The sequence below is a fragment of the Lithobates pipiens genome, unplaced genomic scaffold (genome assembly GCF_037356315.1).
Source record: "Lithobates pipiens isolate NorthernLeopardFrog02 unplaced genomic scaffold, aLitPip1_a1.2 Scaffold_22, whole genome shotgun sequence".
NCBI classification, from domain to species: Eukaryota; Metazoa; Chordata; class Amphibia; order Anura; family Ranidae; genus Lithobates; species Lithobates pipiens.
Genome location: NW_027507784.1, coordinates 297,972,980 through 297,993,260, shown reverse-complemented (window position 1 = coordinate 297,993,260; position 20,281 = coordinate 297,972,980). Strand labels below are relative to the sequence as shown.

Sequence of the window (20,281 nt, the reverse complement as noted above, 5' to 3'; positions counted from 1 at the left end):
AGGTACTCGGGTACCCTGATGGGCCGTGACAGGTACTCGGGTACCCTGATGGGCCGTGACAGGTACTCGGGTACCCTGATGGGCCGTGACAGGTACTCGGGTACCCTGATGGGCCGTGACAGGTACTCGGGTACTCTGATGGGCCCGTGACAGGTACTCGGGTACTCTGATGGGCCCGTGACAGGTACTCGGGTACTCTGATGGGCCCGTGACAGGTACTCGGGTACTCTGATGGGCCCGTGACAGGTACTCGGGTACTCTGATGGGCCCGTGACAGGTACTCGGGTACTCTGATGGGCCCGTGACAGGTACTCGGGTACTCTGATGGGCCCGTGACAGGTACTCGGGTACTCTGATGGGCCGTGACAGGTACTCGGGTACTCTGATGGGCCGTGACAGGTACTCGGGTACTCTGATGGGCCTGGTGACAGGTACTCGGGTACTCTGATGGCCTGGTGACAGGTACTCGGGTACTCTGATGGCCTGGTGACAGGTACTCTGATGGTTTGGTGACTGGTATTTGGGTACTCTGAAGGGCGGTGACAGGTACTCGGGTACTCTGATGGGCCCGTGACAGGTACTCGGGTACTCTGATGGGCCCGTGACAGGTACTCGGGTACTCTGATGGGCCCGTGACAGGTACTCGGGTACTCTGATGGGCCCGTGACAGGTACTCGGGTACTCTGATGGGCCCGTGACAGGTACTCGGGTACTCTGATGGGCCGTGACAGGTACTCGGGTACTCTGATGGGCCTGGTGACAGGTACTCGGGTACTCTGATGGCCTGGTGACAGGTACTCGGGTACTCTGATGGCCTGGTGACAGGTACTCTGATGGTTTGGTGACTGGTATTTGGGTACTCTGAAGGGCGGTGACAGGTACTCGGGTACTCTGATGGGCCGTGACAGGTACTCGGGTACTCTGATGGGCCGTGACAGGTACTCGGGTACTCTGATGGGCCGTGACAGGTACTCGGGTACTCTGATGGGCCGTGACAGGTACTCGGGTACTCTGATGGGCCGTGACAGGTACTCGGGTACTCTGATGGGCCGTGACAGGTACTCGGGTACTCTGATGGGCCTGGTGACAGGTACTCGGGTACTCTGATGGGCCTGGTGACAGGTACTCGGGTACTCTGATGGGCCTGGTGACAGGTACTCGGGTACTCTGATGGGCCTGGTGACAGGTACTCGGGTACTCTGATGGGCCTGGTGACAGGTACTCGGGTACTCTGATGGGCCTGGTGACAGGTACTCTGATGGTTTGGTGACTGGTATTTGGGTGCTCTGAAGGGCGGTGACAGGTACTCGGGTACTCAGATGGACTGTGACAGGTACTCTGGTACACAGATGGACTGGAACAGGTACTCGGGTACCCTGATGGACTGTGACAGGTACTCGGTACTCTAATGGACTGTGACAGGTACTCGGGTACCCTGATGGACTGTGACAGGTACTCGGGTACCCTGATGGACTGTGACAGGTACTCGGGTACCCTGATGGACTGTGACAGGTACTCGGGTACCCTGATGGACTGTGACAGGTACTCGGGTACTCTGATGGGCCGTGACAGGTACTCGGGTACTCTGATGGGCCGTGACAGGTACTCGGGTACCCTGATGGGCCGTGACAGGTACTCGGGTACCCTGATGGGCCGTGACAGGTACTCGGGTACCCTGATGGGCCGTGACAGGTACTCGGGTACCCTGATGGACTGTGATTGACAGGTACTATGAGGGGTGGTGACAGGTCCTCTTTATTGGGGGGGGGGGCAATCAGTATGATTGGTGTACACTGTATGCGGTAACGAGATGTTACCGCAATCTCCTCCTCACACACGATCGGTGTGTGAGGAGGAGAACCCGGTAACATCCCGTTACCGCAGTTTGTTTACATTTTTGTGATCGGCTGTGAAAGGATCACAGCCGATCACGTGGGTAAACAGCCGGCCAATGGCTGTTTACCAGCGTCCGTGACGAGCAGTGTTCCCGGGGGAACACGCCGCCACCGTGCACGCGCAGCGCGCTCGCGATCGCGCGCATGCGCCGTGCACGTTCGGGGTGTGACCATCTGTGATCGGCCGTGACTTCATCACGGCCGATCACGTGGTAAACAGCCATAACGAATGGCTGTTCACCCCCTTCGGTGGCGAGCGGTGTCTCCGTGACACGCCGCCACCGAAGAAACAGGGATGCGCGCGCACGATCGTGCGCATTCCCTGTTTAAACGGGAGGCCGTCATATGACGGCCTCCCGCCACAATAGGTGCGCCGCCTGGCCGTCATTTGACGGCCGGCGGTCAGCAACTAGTTAAACCTAACTAACTATGAAACTATGTCTATTTCCCAAAGACAACCTCTGGTTATAACTCTGAGCACATGCACTCAACTTATTTGGTCGACCATGGCGAGGCCTGTTCTGAGTGGAACCTGTCCTGTTAAACCGCTGTATGGTCTTGGCCAACGTGCTGCGGCTTAATTTCAGAGTCTTGGCAAGCTTCATATAGCCTAGGTCATCTTTATGTAGAGCAACAATTCTTTTTTTCAGATCCTCAGAGAGCTCTTTGCCATGAGGTGCCATGTTGAACTTCCAGTGACCAGTATGAGAGTGGTAACACCAAATTTAACACACCTGCTCCCCATTCACACCTGAGACCTTGTAACACTAATGAGTCACATGACACCAGGGAGGGTAGATTGCTTATTTTGCCCAGTTTGGACATTTTCACTTAGGGGTGTACTCACTTTTGTTGCCAGTGGTTTCGACATTAATGGCTGTGTGTTGAGTTATTTTGAGGGGGCAACAAATGTACACTGTTATACAAGTTGTACACTCAATACTTTACATTGTAGAAAAGTGTAACTTCTTCAGTGTTGTCTCATGAAAAGATTTAATAAAATATTTACAAAGATGTGAGGGGTGTACTCACTTTTGTGAGATACTGTGTGTGTGTGTGTGTGTGTGTGTGTGTGTGTGTGTGTGTGTATAATATTTATATCTCATCATATCGCTCAGGCATAAAAGAACTAACAAGTAGCTTAGGATGCCATTGCTCAGCATTTTCTCTTTACTTGATACTGTATAATACAATCATGACCTTTGGTCTTCTGGTCTCGCTATCTGTAAGTTCTCCTGTTTGTCCTTTTATTATACTGTTGTTAATTCTGCAACAGCTGCCAATACCTGAAGTATGGTTGTTTCCTATGGAATCTCGCCCTACTATTATTATAAGTCTCTGTATCAGGTGACCTAATGCCCTGCAGGTTAGACAGACTAAATATAAAATATCTCTAAATAATGTATTTTCTGCACTTGCCTGTGCTACTTCTTAAGGCTCTGTTTTGGTCGGAGAGGCCAGGTTTCACTATAAAGGACCAATAAGGAGGCTCCGGAGGTGCTAGAGGTGGGGACAACCTTGACATACACATAAGAGTGAAATCTGCACTACAAAGTTTTTCCCCTCCAGAAAATTGTATTCATCCCTGAGATCCTGGACAAACCACCTAGGCTCCTACCTTGCTGAAAATGGGCTTAAAGCGGAGTCTCACCCATTTAAAAGTCTGCAGCGGCAAAAAGTGTAGCTGCTGACCTTTTAATAATCGGACACTCACCTGTCCCATGGTCCAGCATTCCCCCTCCTCTCTGCGGTGCCAGCATCCTAACTGTGGTTGCCCGGCTGTGGCTTCTCTGCCGGGCGCGAGCCGCGCTGCATGCTGTGAATGCCCGGGCAATCTTCTGGGACCTGTCACATGTCCCAGAAGATTGCAGGGAGGGAGGGGGGAGAGGTGATCTTCCTTCTGACATTGTGGCACCAGAGGAGGAAGTAGGAGCTGGGTGCCTGTAAAAACAGGGTAGCCCCCCTCCCCCCCCCAAATGTGGCATGTCAGAGGGTCACCAGCACTTAAAGCGTAAGTTCCATTTTTGGGTGGAACTCTGCTTTAAAGTGGAACTATTGTCCTGCTAGATCACTTCAGTCACTTTTTGCAAGTATAGCTAAGTAAAACATTAAAAATAAGTTTCTGTACTGTCTAAAATCCAGTAATACACAGTCTTGCCCTGCTCTGCACATTCTCAGTTGCGCTCTATTTTTAAGCACTGCCGAGTTTGTAGAGGTCAATCTGCTGATAGCCTTGAAGCGGAAATAAACTCTCCCATACTTTACAGCCAAGGAAGCTGCTTCTGTTTGATCTGCAACTGCCATGGGGCTGCACATGTGATCTGTAATGATACCAGCCATTTGATGGTTTGACATTTTGGTTGAGGACGCAAGCAAATGAGCATACCTCCCACTTTTTGATCTTTGGAATGAGGGACGCTTGAGGGAGGTGGCCAAACTCTTAATGGGGGCAAAATATGGGTGTGGCCAAACTTTTAACAGTGGGATGGGCTTAACAAGTGTGGTGGACAGGAATGGCAGATGAGAAGGGTCTGCAGGGCAGTGTATGCGGGGCAGCAGGGCAGAGAAGAGGCATCCCAAGGGCAGAGGATAGGGAGTCAGTAGGGCAGGGTACAGGGGTCAGGACAAAGGACAGGAAGTCAGTAGGGTAGTGTACAGGGGTCAGCAGGACACAACACAAGAGGTAAGTAGGGCATTGTACAGGGGTCAGCAGGATGGAGGACCAGGGGTCAGTAGAGCAGGATACAGGAGTCAACAGGATGGGGGAAAGGGGGTCAGTAGGGCAGGGTACAGGAGTCAGCAAGACAGAGGACCAGGCATCAGTAGAGCAGGGTACAGTGGTCAGTAGGGCAGGGTACAGGGGTCAAGACGAAGGCCCGGGGGTCAATACAGCAGGGTACAGGGGTGAGCAAGATGGAGGAAAGAGGGTCAGGAGGCCAGGGTACAGGAGTCAGTAGGGCAGGGTACAGGGTTCAGCAGGATGGAAGACCAGGGGTCAGTAAAGCAGGGTACAGGGGTCAACAGGTCGGCAGATCAGGGGTCAGCAGGATGGAGGACCAGGGTAAGTAGGACAGTGTATAGGTGGTCAAATCTCCCCAAAGCAAGAGAAGGGAGCAACATTGGAGGCAATTTACAGGACACACTAATTTTGGTAGAATAATTATTCATGTGGAATGTATATCATTTGCTAAAGAACATTATTTTTTATCATGTTATGGGTTCCACTTTTTAATGAGTTAAACAAATCAGAAGGAGGAGCCTAGATGGAATTCAGAATCTTGGGGCTAAGTAAAGTTTATTGCAGTGGGAATAACTTAAAAATGTGCATCCCATGCTGGATGTGCAGAAAATATTGATGTGGATATACAGTGCCGTGAAAAAGTATTAATTTTCCTTGAAATTTTCCACATTTGTCATTTTACACCCAAAAACGTAAATGTATTTTATTGGGATTTTATGTGATGGACCAACACAAAGTGGCACATGGCTCTAGCTTATGAGTGGTCCCTCACCGTCCCTATGTTGAATGTTGGTTCTGAATTGTACTTGATGATGTCATTGTGTGACCACAGCCCGGAGCACTTTAAAGAAGAGGCTTCAGTTAGGACCGGTTACACAGCTGAGGGAAGCCTGCAGGAGCAAGGATTAGGATGATTATTACTCATTCTCTAGTGGTAATGAGCAATTAACCCTTGCAGTGGGTGAGGAAGAAGGGGAGGGGTGGAGACAAGGGTTGCACCAATACTACTATCGGTGCCGATTACTGAGTATTTGTACAAGTATCGGTACTCGTTCAAATGCACCGATACCTGAAACCAATACTTTCAGGCTTGATTCTTTGAGCTGTCAGTGGGTCTCTCCTGTTGACAGCTGAAGTGTTAAAGAAGTCCGGTACTTGGAGCTGTCAAAAAAAAAAGCAGCTGGCAATGTTTATTAACAACGTTGCTCAAGCATGGAAACACTAAAATAAAAAGAAACATTGTTTCTTTTTTGTATCTTTCTGTTTCTTCATCTGTCGATTAAAGGGATGAACAAATGTTCCTCTGTTTAACCCCTTATTAACACTTAGTTTACTCTAATCAGCTTTTAATTACCGTATTTATCGGCGTATAACACGCACTTTTTTCCCCTTAAAATCGGGGGGAAATCATGGGTGCGTGTTATACGCCGATCCCCCCGCCGATCTGCCGATTTGCGCTGTCTGTGGAGCACCGCCGACATTTACCGAGCTGAGCCGAGTGTACCGTGTACTCGGCTCCGCTCTGTCACGCCCAGTCCCGCCTCCTAGCCTTTACGTCCCGCCATTGGCCCGGTGTTGTGTCCATCACAGGAGCCAGGACAAGGGGCGGGACGGGGGCGTTACTGCGAGCAGAGCCGAGTAGCCGAGTACCCTCGGCTTGGCTCGGTCTATGTCGGCGGCGGGAGGAGCCGAAGATCTCGGCGGCGGGAGGAGCCGAAGATCTCGACGGCAGCGGCGGGAGGAGCCGAAGATCTGGATGGCGGCGGCGGGAGGAGCCGAAGATCTCGGCGGCGGGAGGAGCCGAAGATCTCGACGGCAGCGGCGGGAGGAGCCGAAGATCTGGATGGCGGCGGCGGGAGGAGCCGAAGATCTCGGCGGCGGTAAATTTTAAACTAACCATGCTGCAATTGTGGGAAAGGATGCAGGGGGGCAGTCGAAGGTTTCTAGGGGTACAGTGTAGGGCTGCAGGGGGACAGTGTAGGGCTGCAGGGGGACAGTGTAGGGCTGCAGGGGGACAGTGTAGGGCTGCAGGGGGACAGTGTAGGGCTGCAGGGGGACAGTGTAGGGCTGCAGGGGGACAGTGTAGGGCTGCAGGGGGACAGTGGAAGGCTGCAGGGGGACAGTGTAGGGCTGCAGGGGGACAGTGTAGGGCTGCAGGGTGACAGTGGAAGGCTACATTGATGGGCATTTAAAATGTAAGGTTTTTTCCTTAAACTTGCCTCCTAAAAAAAAAATTCCTTAAACTTCCCTCCTAAACTTGGGGTGCTTGTTATACGCCAGCTCGTGTTATACGCCGATAAATACGGTAACTCCTTATTCTTATCTATTATTATTTTCCTGCTTTTTTTTTTTCACGTCTATTTTATAAAATGATAAATTTAAAACTTTTTTTTGGTTTTGCTTTGTTAATATTTTTACACATTTCAGATTGAAAAAGCAGAAAAAAAAAATCTATTTATTTAATTTGTAAATAAATTACTTTTCACTGCTTTGTACCAATGCTGACAGCTGAAGTGAAAACAAAACAGTTGTGGTAGGTATCATTAATTGGTATCAGTGAGTACTAAAAAAAAAAAAAAAAAAAAAAAAAAAGGTGGGTCTCCAGTAGGGATGCACCAATACCATTTTTTATTTTTATTTTTTAAGTATTTGCTATCAGTACTCGTAAAAAAAAAAAAAAATGGTATTGATGCATCCCTACTGGAGACCCACCTTTTTTTTTTTTTTTTTTTTTTTTTTTTTTTTTTGTATGGCTAGCTTTAGGAAAATGCGGATTTGCAATATAGTTAGCTGTTATCCTCTGTGTCTTTTCTTATTGCAAGCATTGTTTTTGACCCATGTTTACTTGGAGTGCAGCTGAGCTATTATAGTGATGGGTGAGTCTGCTATGTTGTTTGCCTGGATCTGTCTACATCTCGATGTCCATGTTGTTTTGGTGTGACCCACCTAGAAAAGATTTTTCATTTGTGGATAGAGTTCTTTTAACATTAGAAAACTAGAGAAATTAAGGCATTTGTAGCATTAAACCTCTCGTTTATTTACAGGTGCTTCCTCAGATGACTGTGAACGATGGAGGACCACATGGAGCTGGAGTGCTGGGTAATGATCTTCTGCTTTGTACATTCGGACTCGGTGCCATCAACATGTTCTCTACTGGGATAGACAATTTCAGCTTTATTTTTCCTCCTGTGGTACAGAATTCTAGAGAAAATAATCACAAAACAATAACGATTTTCTGGTAGACTAAGGCTGGGTTTGCATGACTTTAATTTCATCCAATTCCTGACATTTTAGCTGTTGGTGGCCCCGCTTACATCATTCGTTCAACAAAATTCAATTAAGGATTCTAAGGAGGCAGGAGGAAAACAGTCAGTCAAACAGTGACTGCGGCCAATCCGCTACAGTCACTGTTCAGGTGTTCTGACAGCCACAGATGCCAGCTGTCAAATTGCAATAATTTAGAGGCTGCTTATTATAGTTTGGATATTCTATGGATCATTTACATGTATGGCTGGCTAAAGGCTGAGGTCTGGTTTATAATCAAAAATATTTTTAAAAATGGAAATATTACAATTGTTTGATGCACAGTGCTATAATAAGTGTAATTCGGTCAGAAGTTATATCAGCCTTCCTCAACCCCAGAAGAACCCCTAAAATAATTTTCAGGTCTCAGGAAGCCCCTACTAAAATGAATGTCTTGGAGGTCAATGGCTAAAATGCCTAGATTAGTGGTCAGTATTAGGAATGCAACCCTAAGGGTCCTTTCACAGGGGGAGGATCAGTTCTGATCCGCCCCGTGGATATCCGTTTGCTCAGCGGGGATCACTCCGTCGATCCCCGCTGAGCAGGGAGATGACAGGTCCGTCTCTGCATGCTGCGCAGGGACGGACCTGTCACAGCGCCGCTCTCCCCTATGGGAGATCGGATGACGACGGACCGCAGTGCCCGTTGTCACCCGATCCGATCCGCAGACGGATGGAAAAATAGCTTTTTCCTCCGTTACACTTTTTCGGATCGGAGCGGGTCGGATGTCAGCGGACATGTCACCGCTGACATCCGACGCTCCATAGAGCTCTATGGAGCACCCGTTCAGGCCCGCCTGAAAAACTGACAGGCGGGCCTGAGCGGGACGTCAGTGTGAAAGGGGCCTTACAGTGGCGATCAGAATGCCACCCCTTAAGACAGCTAAAATAAAATATTGGTGACATGCATCCGATGGGAGGTCAATCGGCCATTGTTCAAGGAACCCCCTAGAACACATATGTCAAACACAAGGTCCTAAGGCCAAATCTGGCCCGTCAGGCCTTGTCATGTGGCCCTCGCACCCAAGTTTGCAGCTGGAACATGATGGAACTCTGCTCCCTGCTGTCGCTTGTAAACACTGAAGCCTTCTGTATTTACAAGGGACAGCTTTGCTCAGTGGCTCCTGGTTCTAGCAGATCCCTTAATGCGCTCACAGTGGGGACAAATCCCAGGATAGCGAATGATCTCCCTGCAAGGTATACCACCTACACAGGGAGGTACTAGAGCCTAGTCAGGGGGTTGGGGTTGCACACCCTGCACTCTGTACACAGCACACCCCCCTAAGCCCGGCGCTCTGTACATGGCGCACCCCCTAAGCCCTGCGCTCTGTACATGGCGCACCCCCTAAGCCCTGCGCTCTGTACATAACACAACTCAGATACAACTGGCCCTTTGAGGGCAACCATAGTGCTGAGCCCGCAATAAAAATTGAGTATGACACCCCTGCCTTTAAAACCCTAGCTGAGAATGGATAGTTTAGAATTGCTTTAACTGATCACCTAAGAATCAGTCTGTTGGTAAATTTGGTCTTCAGTTTGTTTAGTTCTCTCTTATTATTAAATTTGACACCTCTATCAATATAGTATGTTATTATAGCTCAAGTTTAATGTTTGTACAACACTGATTCAAGCTGAGACGTTCCACACCAGGTCAAATATTTTCTGATATCCTCACCTTTCTGGCGGCAGGCATACCAGCCAGATCACCAGTCTAGGTCTAAAACTGGCAGTCTAATAAAAGATGTTGCTATCAGTGAAAGACCTGACGTTTCTTCGTCTTTGTGGAACTTTCTGATTACTGAATTTTCTCAATTTGCCTTGCAGGCATCCACCTGGAAGGTCCATACATCAGCTTGGAGAAGAAGGGAGCCCATCCAGAGCATTGTCTACGGTCGTACAGTGAGAGAGGATTCTCAGAAGTTATGGACACCTACGGAACTTTAAATGGGGTCAGCATTGTGACTCTGGCCCCAGAAATGGAAAGGAGTAAAGAGGTGATCGAGGAACTGGTGAATCGTGGAATATGTGTCTCCTTAGGTAGATATATACCATTAGTAACTTCACATAAAGATTAGTTTTTCTGTTTTTGGATAATGTGGGCCAAGGATTACATCCTCAGGAGGGAGGTTCCATCCACCCTCTAACTATTTAGGTGAGTTATATATTTCAACAGCTATATATTCCTGTGGAGAATTAAAGGATATGTAAACCCAGCATTTCATATTCCTGATATGTGCCTACATATTCCTGTACCATGTGCTTCCTTTGAGTAAAACCCCTAGTGTTCCTGCCAGTCCCTCTGCTTTCCTATTAAAAACGAAGCCACACTAGGCATAAGAGCACAGCATGCTCAGTTTTCTGGCTGTGCTGGGGGCTAATTAAATGATCAGGCTTATGCTGACCATTGTCTTCAGAGCCATTCACTGGAAAGATCAGAAGATCAGTGTACTGCTGCTTTTCCTCCCACAACTCATATGCAGCTGAGAACAGAGGGAATGTGATCAATTATAAAAAAGAGGGGGGGGGGGGGGTTATTTATAACGTTTTCTGATATGTGCACATAAATGTTTTGCCTTTCATTTTTATTTTAAACTGAATGGGTTGTTTTACAAGATGGGTTTACATATACTTTAACTAAATGCAGTATTTCTGTGTTAGTGGATCCTCCACAGGAATACAGAGAAGACATTCAATGGTCACAGCAGCTTGGATGTAAAGCCAGGCTTGGCTTGCTACTGCTATGCCACAATGGGTATAAGATCTCTGTGTTGAGATACTGGATAACAGTACCCACTTCAATAGTGGGCATTTTCACCCCCTTCCTGCCCAGGCCAATTTTCAGCTTTCAGTGCTGTCGCACTTTGAATGACAATTGCGCGATCATGCAATGCTGTACCTAAACTACATTTTTTTTTATTTTTTTTTATTTATTTTTTTAAGATCAATAGAGCTTTCTTTTGGTGGTATTTAATCGCCACTGGGTTTTTTATTTTATTTTTTGCTAAACAAAGGCAGAATAGTTAAAAAAAAAAAAAATTGTTTTTGTTAGTTTCTGTTAGAAGATATGTATTTTTTTTCTCCTTCACTGATGTGCGCTGATGAGGCTGCATTGACGGGCACTGATGGGGTGGCACTGATATGCAGCACTGATAGATGGCACTGATAAGGAGGCACTGATTGGCATCACTGGTGGGCATCGCTGGTGTGGCTGCACTGATCATCATTGCACTGATTCAGTGCAGATCCCGATCCTCAAGTGCTGTCAGAGTGAGCAGAGGAAAGCCAGTAACAGGCACTTCCTATTTACACTGTGATCAGCTGTGATTGGACACAGCTGATCACATGGTAAAGAGCCTACATCATAGCCTCTTTACTAAGATCATAAATACGGTGTGCCTGAGGGACACGCGGCACCACGTTCGCCAGAGGCGTGCACAAGAGGCTTGTTCTGAGGGACGTCCTATAGCGAACAATGAAACCCCCACCCAGCTGTCATTCTGCTTTAGGCCATGACGGGAAGTCGTAAAAGATCAATCCCTGCCCCAACCCACCCAAAAGTGAGTAATCTGCTTTAAAGTAGAACTGTGGCCAAATTATGGACATTAAAATATTTATAAATTATTAACAAGAAGTAAATACGCTTTTAAAACAAAACCTCACTGATCTCTGTAGATGCGGTCTCTGTGGAGTAATTCTTCCTCAGGGTTTGAGAATTAAGCTTCTCTGTATCATTTTCTCACAGCCTCACTGCAAGGGATCATTTCTAATTTGCCCAGAATTTTGCTTTAAATAAAGATGGAGCTGCATGCATTTATTTGTGCCTTTTTTATAGCTGCCTGGAGTTTGACATTTGTCTCTCAGATGTAGCTAAGAAGAATTGTGTGAGAGAAATGTTGGTGATGTGTGTCCTTTGTCCTCAGGTCACTCGGTGGCCAATTTATCTCAGGCCGAAGATGCCGTGAATCAAGGTGCTTCGTTTATTACGCATCTCTTCAATGCCATGCTGCCAGTAAGTCCATGTTTCCTACATTTGGTGTATCTAAGTGGCAGTGCATTTCTAGGATTTAAAGCTTCACTTTTTAGTTGGATCTTTGAATTAAAAATGGACCACAAGGATTGATGGGTAATATTCTGTATATGATATCTAAAAAGTATTTTTTCTTTATTTATCCACTCTTTTGTGCATACATTTTATCAAGTTTCCAAAAGTGTTTAATAAATTACTCCTGTGCCAGCTATATTGCACCTTGTGCATGAATGGAGAAGTGCCCACTCACTGAGTTAAAATGACCCCCCTAGTTCTAGGTTGGTTAGATTGCAACAAATGCCTTCCTCCTCCTACACTTGTGTCAGAGGACCAGTCATATGAAATGCCACCTTATTCCATCTTGCCTCTCTTCCTCAAACCACCATCAAAGATATCCACCAGAGATTCTCATATAGTGTAGTATTTATTACTACTTAAATAAAAAACAAAGGTGAATTGCCCTTACATTGACTGTGCCTTTTAACAAATTCCAGTTCGGGCCTTTTCTGGCACTTTTTTTGTTTGCATGTAACAATCAGTATATTTTGCTAGAAAATTACTTGGAACCCCCAAACATTATATATTTGTTTAAAGCAGAGGCCCTAGAGAATAAATTGGAGGGTTTTGCAGTGTCGCATGGTATTTGCGTAGCGATTTTTCAAATCCAATTTTGTGGGAAAAAATACACTTTTTGGAAATTTAATGCAAAAAAAAACACAATACATAGCCCAATTTTTGTAGTAAAAGCTGACGTTACACCGAGTACATAGATACCAAAACATGTCACACTTTAAAATTTCGCACGGCCATGCAATGGCGACAAATGACTTCAATTTTACTATCCAAATGCGACGCTTTAAAAGCATTTACAAGTTACCACTTTAGATTTACAAAGGAGGTCTGGTGCTAGAATTGCTGCCCATGATCTGACATTCACGGTGATACCTCACATGTGGGATGATCGGCATTTTTGTGGAACGTGTTTTCTTTAAGTTTTTTCTTTAATTATAAATTATCATATTATATAGTTTTTTTTATATATAATAATTTCACTTTTATTACTGTCACAAAGAAATGTAAATACCTGTGTCCAGGTCCTCTAAAAGACTCCAAAGCCCTCCTCTGCACTTAAAAGCATTCAAAAACACCAAGCTCTGTGTTTCTGAATGTTTTAGATTTTCAAAAAATGGTGGCAATGGTTTCAAGTAAACCAGAAGTGATGTCATGTCATCGCTTCCGGGTCACTGTTATGACCAGCCAATCAAAGCCAGTTCCGGCTTTGTTCGGCTGTCCGGCCAGCCAGCAGACATGCCAGCTGGTCGCTCGGGTCTCCCGGTGGGACAGGAGAGCCAGAGAGAGCCGCGGAAGGCAGTAAGAGGGGGGAATGTCTATTACAAGAGAGGCAGCTCTAAAAAATGGTACCGGGGTGGTGTCTGCAGCTGCAGGCGTTATCCTGGTATGACCACTGAAAATCCAGTGACGTACGGGTACATTGCTGGATGGGAAGTAGTTAATTGGCACAAACACAATCTGAGAGTTTTCTTGGTAGGAAGCATCACCAATCCACTCTCTCCTGGAGCCAGCGTGTGCTCCAAATACCGGAAACCATGTGACCACTAGGAAATCCGCTCCAACATGTTGATGACGTCATCAGGAAGCAGGTCTCTACTGCCTGTAAACTGATGTGAGATGTGCAATTCTACCGCTTGTGACAAATCGTGAACAGCAGGGTAAATCTTCTTATGGAATCGCTCCCTCACTACCAGAGAAAACAAGATGATGTTCTGACACTGGCCCAAATGCTGCTTCTCAATCACTAACAATGGGAGTGATATCTTGGTGCCACCATAAGGACAGACAGGCAGCCTCTTTAGTGATCCTGGCAATTAACATTTTTTTTTATTTTTTTTGTAGAATTGGAATTGCTTGCCTGACGTCATCCTTACTATTCACAGACATTATATTTATTATTATATTATATTAAATTATAGTATATTCATTAGCCTCGGTTCACAATAACACACCATGATAAGGATACTTATTTTTTTTTAAAGTGACCATTATTTTCAGCAGAGTCCAGTGAAATTCAAAATTCAGTCACATGGCTAAATAAAGATCCTCATCCTTGTGTTAAAGCTTTGTAAACTAAGCCTACTGACTGCTAAAATTACAAACTGAAAGGTGTATTAAGCCTGTCCCAAACCAATTCATTTTGTATATTACTCATATAAAATTTCCAGTGTATGTTAGCAATTTTAAATGTACTTCTTACTTTAACCACTTAAGGACTGCCGCATGGCAATGTACGTCGGCGCAATGGCACCGACAGGCACAAGCAAGTACTTGTACGTGCTCGCCTTCCAGCAGATGGGGGGTCCGATTGGACCCCCTCCCGCTGGATGCGGTGGTCCGTTTCGCTGCAGGAGCGATCCAGGATGAGGGGATGGCCGTTGGTTTCTGGCCATCCCCTCTCGATCGCTCCTGGCGAATGAGAAGCTTCCCCCGCTGTGTAAAGTAAACACAGGCAGGGAGGAAGTGATGTCATTCTCCTCGGGGCGGTCTTTTTGACCGGACTGCGAGGAGAACACAGAAAGTAAGTGCACCAAACACTACACTGACATGTAGGTACACATAGGCACACAAATCCCCCCCCCCGATCACCCCCCCCGATCGCTTGGTTTTCGGGGTCCCGTACGTGGCTAGGCTCCCAAAAAGTCCCCCACATGTGGTATCCCGGTACTCAGGAGAAGCAGCAGAATTTATTTTGGGGTGCAATTCCACATATAACTATGGCATGTGTGAGCAATATATCATTTAGTGACAACTTTTAGTAAACTTTTTTTTTTTTTTTTTTGTGTCATTATTCAATCACTTGGGACAAAAAAAAAAAATATTCAATGGGCTCAACATGCCCCTCAGTAATTTCCTTGAGGTGTCTACTTTCCAAAATGGGGTCATTTGGGGGGGATTTGTACTGCCCTGCCATTTTAGCACCTCAAGAAATGAGATAGGCAGTCGTAAATTAAAAGCTGTGTAAATTCCAGAAAATGTACTCTAGTTTGTAGACGCTATAACTTTTGCGCAAACCAATAAATATACGCTTATCGACATTTTTTTTTTTACTAAAGACATGTGGCTGAATAAATTTTGCCCTAAATGTATCACTAAAATTGAGTTTATTGGATTTTTCTTATAACAAAAATTAGAAAATATATTTTTTTCTCGAAATATTCAGTCTTTTTCCATTTATATCGCAAAAAAAAAAAAATCGCAGAGGCAATCAAATACTATCAAAAGAAAGCTCTATTTGTGGGAAGAAAAGGACGCAAATTTTGTTTGGGTACAACATTGCATGACCCTGCAATTACCAGTTAAAGCAGTGCAGTGTGAAATTGTAAAAAGATCTCTGGTCCTTAGGCTGATAATTGGTCCGGGGCTGAAGTGGTTAACAGCCTTTTTAAAGCCGCCATACACATATAGATTTTTTTTAGTTTAGCCTACATGCTGAACAGAAAAAAAATCCAACAGATTCCTGCATCCACAGTCCGGATAGAAAAAGCTCCCACTGTAGCTATTGTATTTTGACAGCAGGTGTCTCCAGCCTTCAAAATATCCAAATAGTGCCTGCATCTAATTTGGATGCAGGGCCTCGTCAGCTGACACTTTTCCACCTGGATACCTCTGATCAGTCGAGGGATGTTGGGCAGGGGGTGGTCAACACTGCTATCCACTGAACAGATTTCATCCAGTTCATCGGGTTCTGGATACAATTTGCTGTGTATGGCCAGTTTAACCTGTAACCCCCCTTCTGTCTGCTGTCCTATCACATAAGCTGATAAAAAAAGCTGAGTGTATCTTAGTACCTTGAAAAAGTATTCATACCCCTTGACATTTTCCACATTTTGTCATGTTACAACCAAATATGTAAGTTTATTTTATTGGGATTTTTTGTGATGGACCAACACAAAGTGGCACATAATTGTGAAGTGGAAGGAAAATGATAAATGGTTTTCATTTATATTAATTTTTTTTTACAAATATCTGAAAAGTGTGGCATGCATTTATATTTAGCCCCCTTTACTCTGATATCCCTAACTAAAATCTAGTGAAACCAATTGCCTTCAGAAGTCTCCTAATTGGTAAATAATATCCACCTGTGTGTAATTTAATCTCAGTATAAATACAGCTGTTCTGTGCAGCCCTTAGAGGTTTGTTAAAGAACCTTAGTGAACAAACAGCATCATGAAGGCCAAGGAACACACCAGACAGGTCAGAGATAAAGTTGTAGAGAAGTTTAAAGCAGGCTTAGGTTATAAAAAAAAATCCCAAGCTTTGAACATCTCACGGAGCACTGTTCAATCCATCATCCGAAAATGTAAAGCTTATGGCACAACTGCAAACCTATCAAGACATGGCCGTCCACCTAAATTGACAGGCCGGGCAAGGAGAGCATTCATCAGAGAACCGGCCAAGAGGCCCATGGTAACTCTGGAAGAGCTGCAGAGATCCACAGCTCAGGTTGGAGAATCTGTCCACAGGAAAATTATTAGTCGTGCTCTCCACAAGTATGGGCTTTATGGAAGAGTGGCAGGAAGAAAGTCATTGTTGAAAGAAAGCCATAAGAAGTCCAGTTTGCAGTTTGCAAGAAGCCATGTGGGGGACACAGCAAACGTGTGGAAGAAGGTGCTCTGGTCAGATGAGATCAAAATTGGCCTAAAAGCAAAACGCTATGTGTGGCAGAAAACTAACACTACACATCATCCTGAACACACCATCTCCACCGTAAAACATGGTGGTGACAGCATCATGCTTTGGGGATGCTTTTCTTCAGTAGGGACAGGGAAGCTGGTCAGAGTTGATGGGAAGATGGATGAAGCCAAATACAGGGCAAAGAAAACATGTTAGATTCTGCAAAAGACTTGAGACTGGGGCGGAGGTTCACCTTCCAGCAGAACAATGACCCTAAACATACAGCCAGAACTACAATGGAATGGTTTAGTTCAAAGCATATTCATGTTTCATGGTCCAGACCTAAATGCGACTGAGAATCTGGGCAAGACTTGAACATTCCTTTTCACAGACGCTCTCTGTGCAATCTAACAGAGCTTGAGCTATTTTGCAAAGAAGAATGGGAAAAAAATGTTACTCTCAAGCTGTACAAAGCTGGTAGAGACATCCCCAAAAAGACTTGGAGCTGTAATTGCAGCGAAAGTTGGTTCTAAAAAATTGACTCAGGGGGCTGAATACAAATGCACACCACACTTTTCACATATTTATTTATAAAAAAAATTGAAAACCATTTATCTTTTTCCTTCCACTTCACAATTATGTGCCACTTTGTGTTGGTCTATCACATAAAATCCCAATAAAATCCATTTATGTTTTTGGTTGTAATATGACCAAATGTGGAAATGTCAAGGGGTATGAATACTTTTTCAAGGCACTGTACATTTTAGCAACTCTAGCTTATGCCTCCTGAACACACCTGCAGCATCACAACATCAGTCTCAAGGGTGACACTCAGCTAAAGCCAACCAATCAGTATACAGATCACTTCCCCCTTGCAGTGACCATGTGACTTGCTTTAGTGGTAGTGATTGGGAGCTGGCACCTGCTGGAGAGTGACTATTACAAAGATTTTTCTAGCAATCGGGGTGATGAGATCATACAGGAGGGGGTGGGGGGTGTTAAAATAGTTATTTATAAGTGGATACACACCTCAATAAGAGGATGTCTTATATTAAGCAATTTGCTGATCTCATTCATGAATGACCTGCTTTGTTATAATCATGAAAACTTCCTTCTAGTTCCACCACCGCGATCCCGGCATTGTGGGGCTGTTGACCAGTGATCGAATTCCAGCTGGGAGGACAGTATATTATGGGATGATTGCAGATGGAATACACACAAACCCTGCTGCACTGAGAATTGCACACCGCGCACACCCCAATGGTGAGTGTGTTGTGATTAGATTGGAAGGAAATTGGTTCTGCATCATCACCAACAGCCAGCCCAATGCAACAATGAGATTACTTTGAAGCAGCAACACCTCTCCTTTCTTATACATGGGATCTATTTCCACGTAGAGACGCACATTGTATGTATCTTCTGTATTGCAGGCCTGGTTCTGGTGACAGATGCCATAACAGCCATGGGTCTAGGACCTGGTAAACACACTCTGGGCCAGCAGGAAATCCTCATTGATGGGTTAAATGCCTATGTGGCTGGTGAGTAGATTACTTGAAACTGGACTCTTTGTATACGTATGTGGAATCTCTTGGGGTCCTGTTTTATTGTTTATAAAGTCAAGTATTATCTTTTTCGCATTTAAGATTAGGGAGGAGAATAGTTAAAATTATACTTTTTTTGCTAATTTTTTGCATTATTTAAGAGATTTTGCTTCTTACTGTCATGTAGGCACCAGGCATGGCTTTTTTTTTACATGGTTACATTGGTCTAGCTTGAACCAAAGTACCATACCCATGCATCCCTTCTAGAATCTAGAAAGCACTGTAGTAGGCACCTGCTACTCCAGTGATCTCCACTAGCTTATGTGTCCTGTGCCAAGTGGCTGGTCTGCTGCATTGTTAACATAGGACAGCTGGTCTACGTGGTAGGGTTGCCACCTCACCCCTTTAAATCCAAACACGTATTAAATACACAGGTTCTGAGGCTAATTTAATGCAGATAAGGCACCAAGTTTAATTACCACCTTAATCAGCTACAGACCCTGTGTAATTAATATGTATTCAGGTTTAAAGGGATGAGGTGGAAACCCTACTACATGGGCATCATTTGGAGAATGCTTTGCATTTTCTCAATGAATGCCAACCATTTTCTGATTGGACAAGGTGGAGATGCAGGGTGGTGTTGTCAGGTTTGACAGGATGACAGGTTTCTTTAGAATGATACTACTTCTTTCTTGGAGGCTATAACTGGGCCACTGGTATTCAGTGGAAAAGATCTGGTTGCCAGGCCACTGTCCAAACTGTAAGTAAGCAATACAGTGCTACAACCTCCCCAATAATCCTCCACCGCTGGGATACCGGTGCTCTGGCATGGGTTGCTGAAGCCACTTGAAAACTGTATGCATGAAGAAATCCGGCACCACAGTAAATTGCAGTAAAAACATCTGCTTTATTGAACAGCGGTGTGGACAGTCAGCAAATGTTAACACGTTTCTCGCTTTAGTTGCATTTGCACATAAGGCTGAGCAGGCAGAAACGTGTTGACATTAGTTGGCTCTCCACACCGCAATTTACTGTGGTGTTGGCTTTCTTCCAGCATACTCTCAAAACTGCAGCCGTTTATTGCCTAGAACTACTAAAGACCACCAACTGGAATAAATAGTTATTACTAGTGAAAGCTATTTATCGCAAAGATAGAAAAAATTATTCTGGCCATTCAGTGCTGGATAAAACCCTGTGGAGGCCCCTAGGCAGTCGAAAGCTTTAGACCCCCTCGCAGATCTCTGGTGGTTTCTCGTGTGTATGCTCTAGTGAGACATTGTACAAAGTAGGGTGCATGTTGTACACTAAATGGAGATGAGCTTCGCTATCCTACAGTACAGGTACGCAGGTTGCACCAAATTTGTTTTACAAACTGACAGCTGAATGAAGATGAGCGCTTAACCCCTTGGCGTTAGCTGTACTCATATATGCGGTCTCTCCACACCTAGTCCTTGGCGGCTATGGCTCACGTATTTCCGTGAATTGCTGCCAATACACCCGTGCTGAGAGCACGTGCGCTCTTGGCACGCTTACCATCACCTAACTGAAAGTAGGAATGGGTTCGGGTGTGTTCGGGATCCCATCTGCCCAATCCCCCTAGGAAGCCGACACTGCACACTGCTAATCACAGGCAGTGAGATATTTCCTGATATACAGCTGCACAGATTGGGAAATGTCCCACTGCCTGTGATTAGCCGCGAGCAGTGTCGGCTTCCTGGCGGGATCAGGCAGGTGTGATCATGAATACGCCCGAGCCCACCTGTAACTTAAAGTTCCCGATCGCTCCTTGCAATTAGAAGTTTTTGTATCATGTGACCGCCATGACATCCAATTATGGCGGTCATGTGATCTTAAGCCAGGCATGTACTGGCCATTGAGACTACAGGGAGTTTCCCGGTGGGCCGATGGCTCAGTGGGCCGGTTTCAGTGACAAAGTAGTGGCTTCACGGCTTGCCCTCAACTTCACGCAGTGATGTGAGAAAGATGAGAAAAATACAGAGGAGAGTAAGTGAAATAATAAAAGAGGTTAGTGAGGACTCCTTATGTTATGCTACTTATGTTTTTATGCACAATTACGCATAGTTTTA

The 20,281-nt window shown here is 45.3% G+C and overlaps 1 protein-coding gene across 2 annotated transcripts in view; it reads left to right on the top strand.

Moving 5' to 3' along the window:
* Positions 1–20,281, top strand: part of AMDHD2 (amidohydrolase domain containing 2) — a 62,515-nt gene that overhangs the window by 22,727 nt on the left and 19,507 nt on the right. For both annotated transcript variants that reach the window (XM_077449215.1, XM_077449214.1), the window contains 5 exons: positions 7,680–7,734; positions 9,762–9,974; positions 11,858–11,946; positions 17,772–17,916; positions 18,084–18,191. In XM_077449215.1, coding sequence (XP_077305341.1) covers positions 7,680–7,734; positions 9,762–9,974; positions 11,858–11,946; positions 17,772–17,916; positions 18,084–18,191 — 610 coding nt within the window. The remainder of the gene's footprint in view (positions 1–7,679; positions 7,735–9,761; positions 9,975–11,857; positions 11,947–17,771; positions 17,917–18,083; positions 18,192–20,281) is intronic.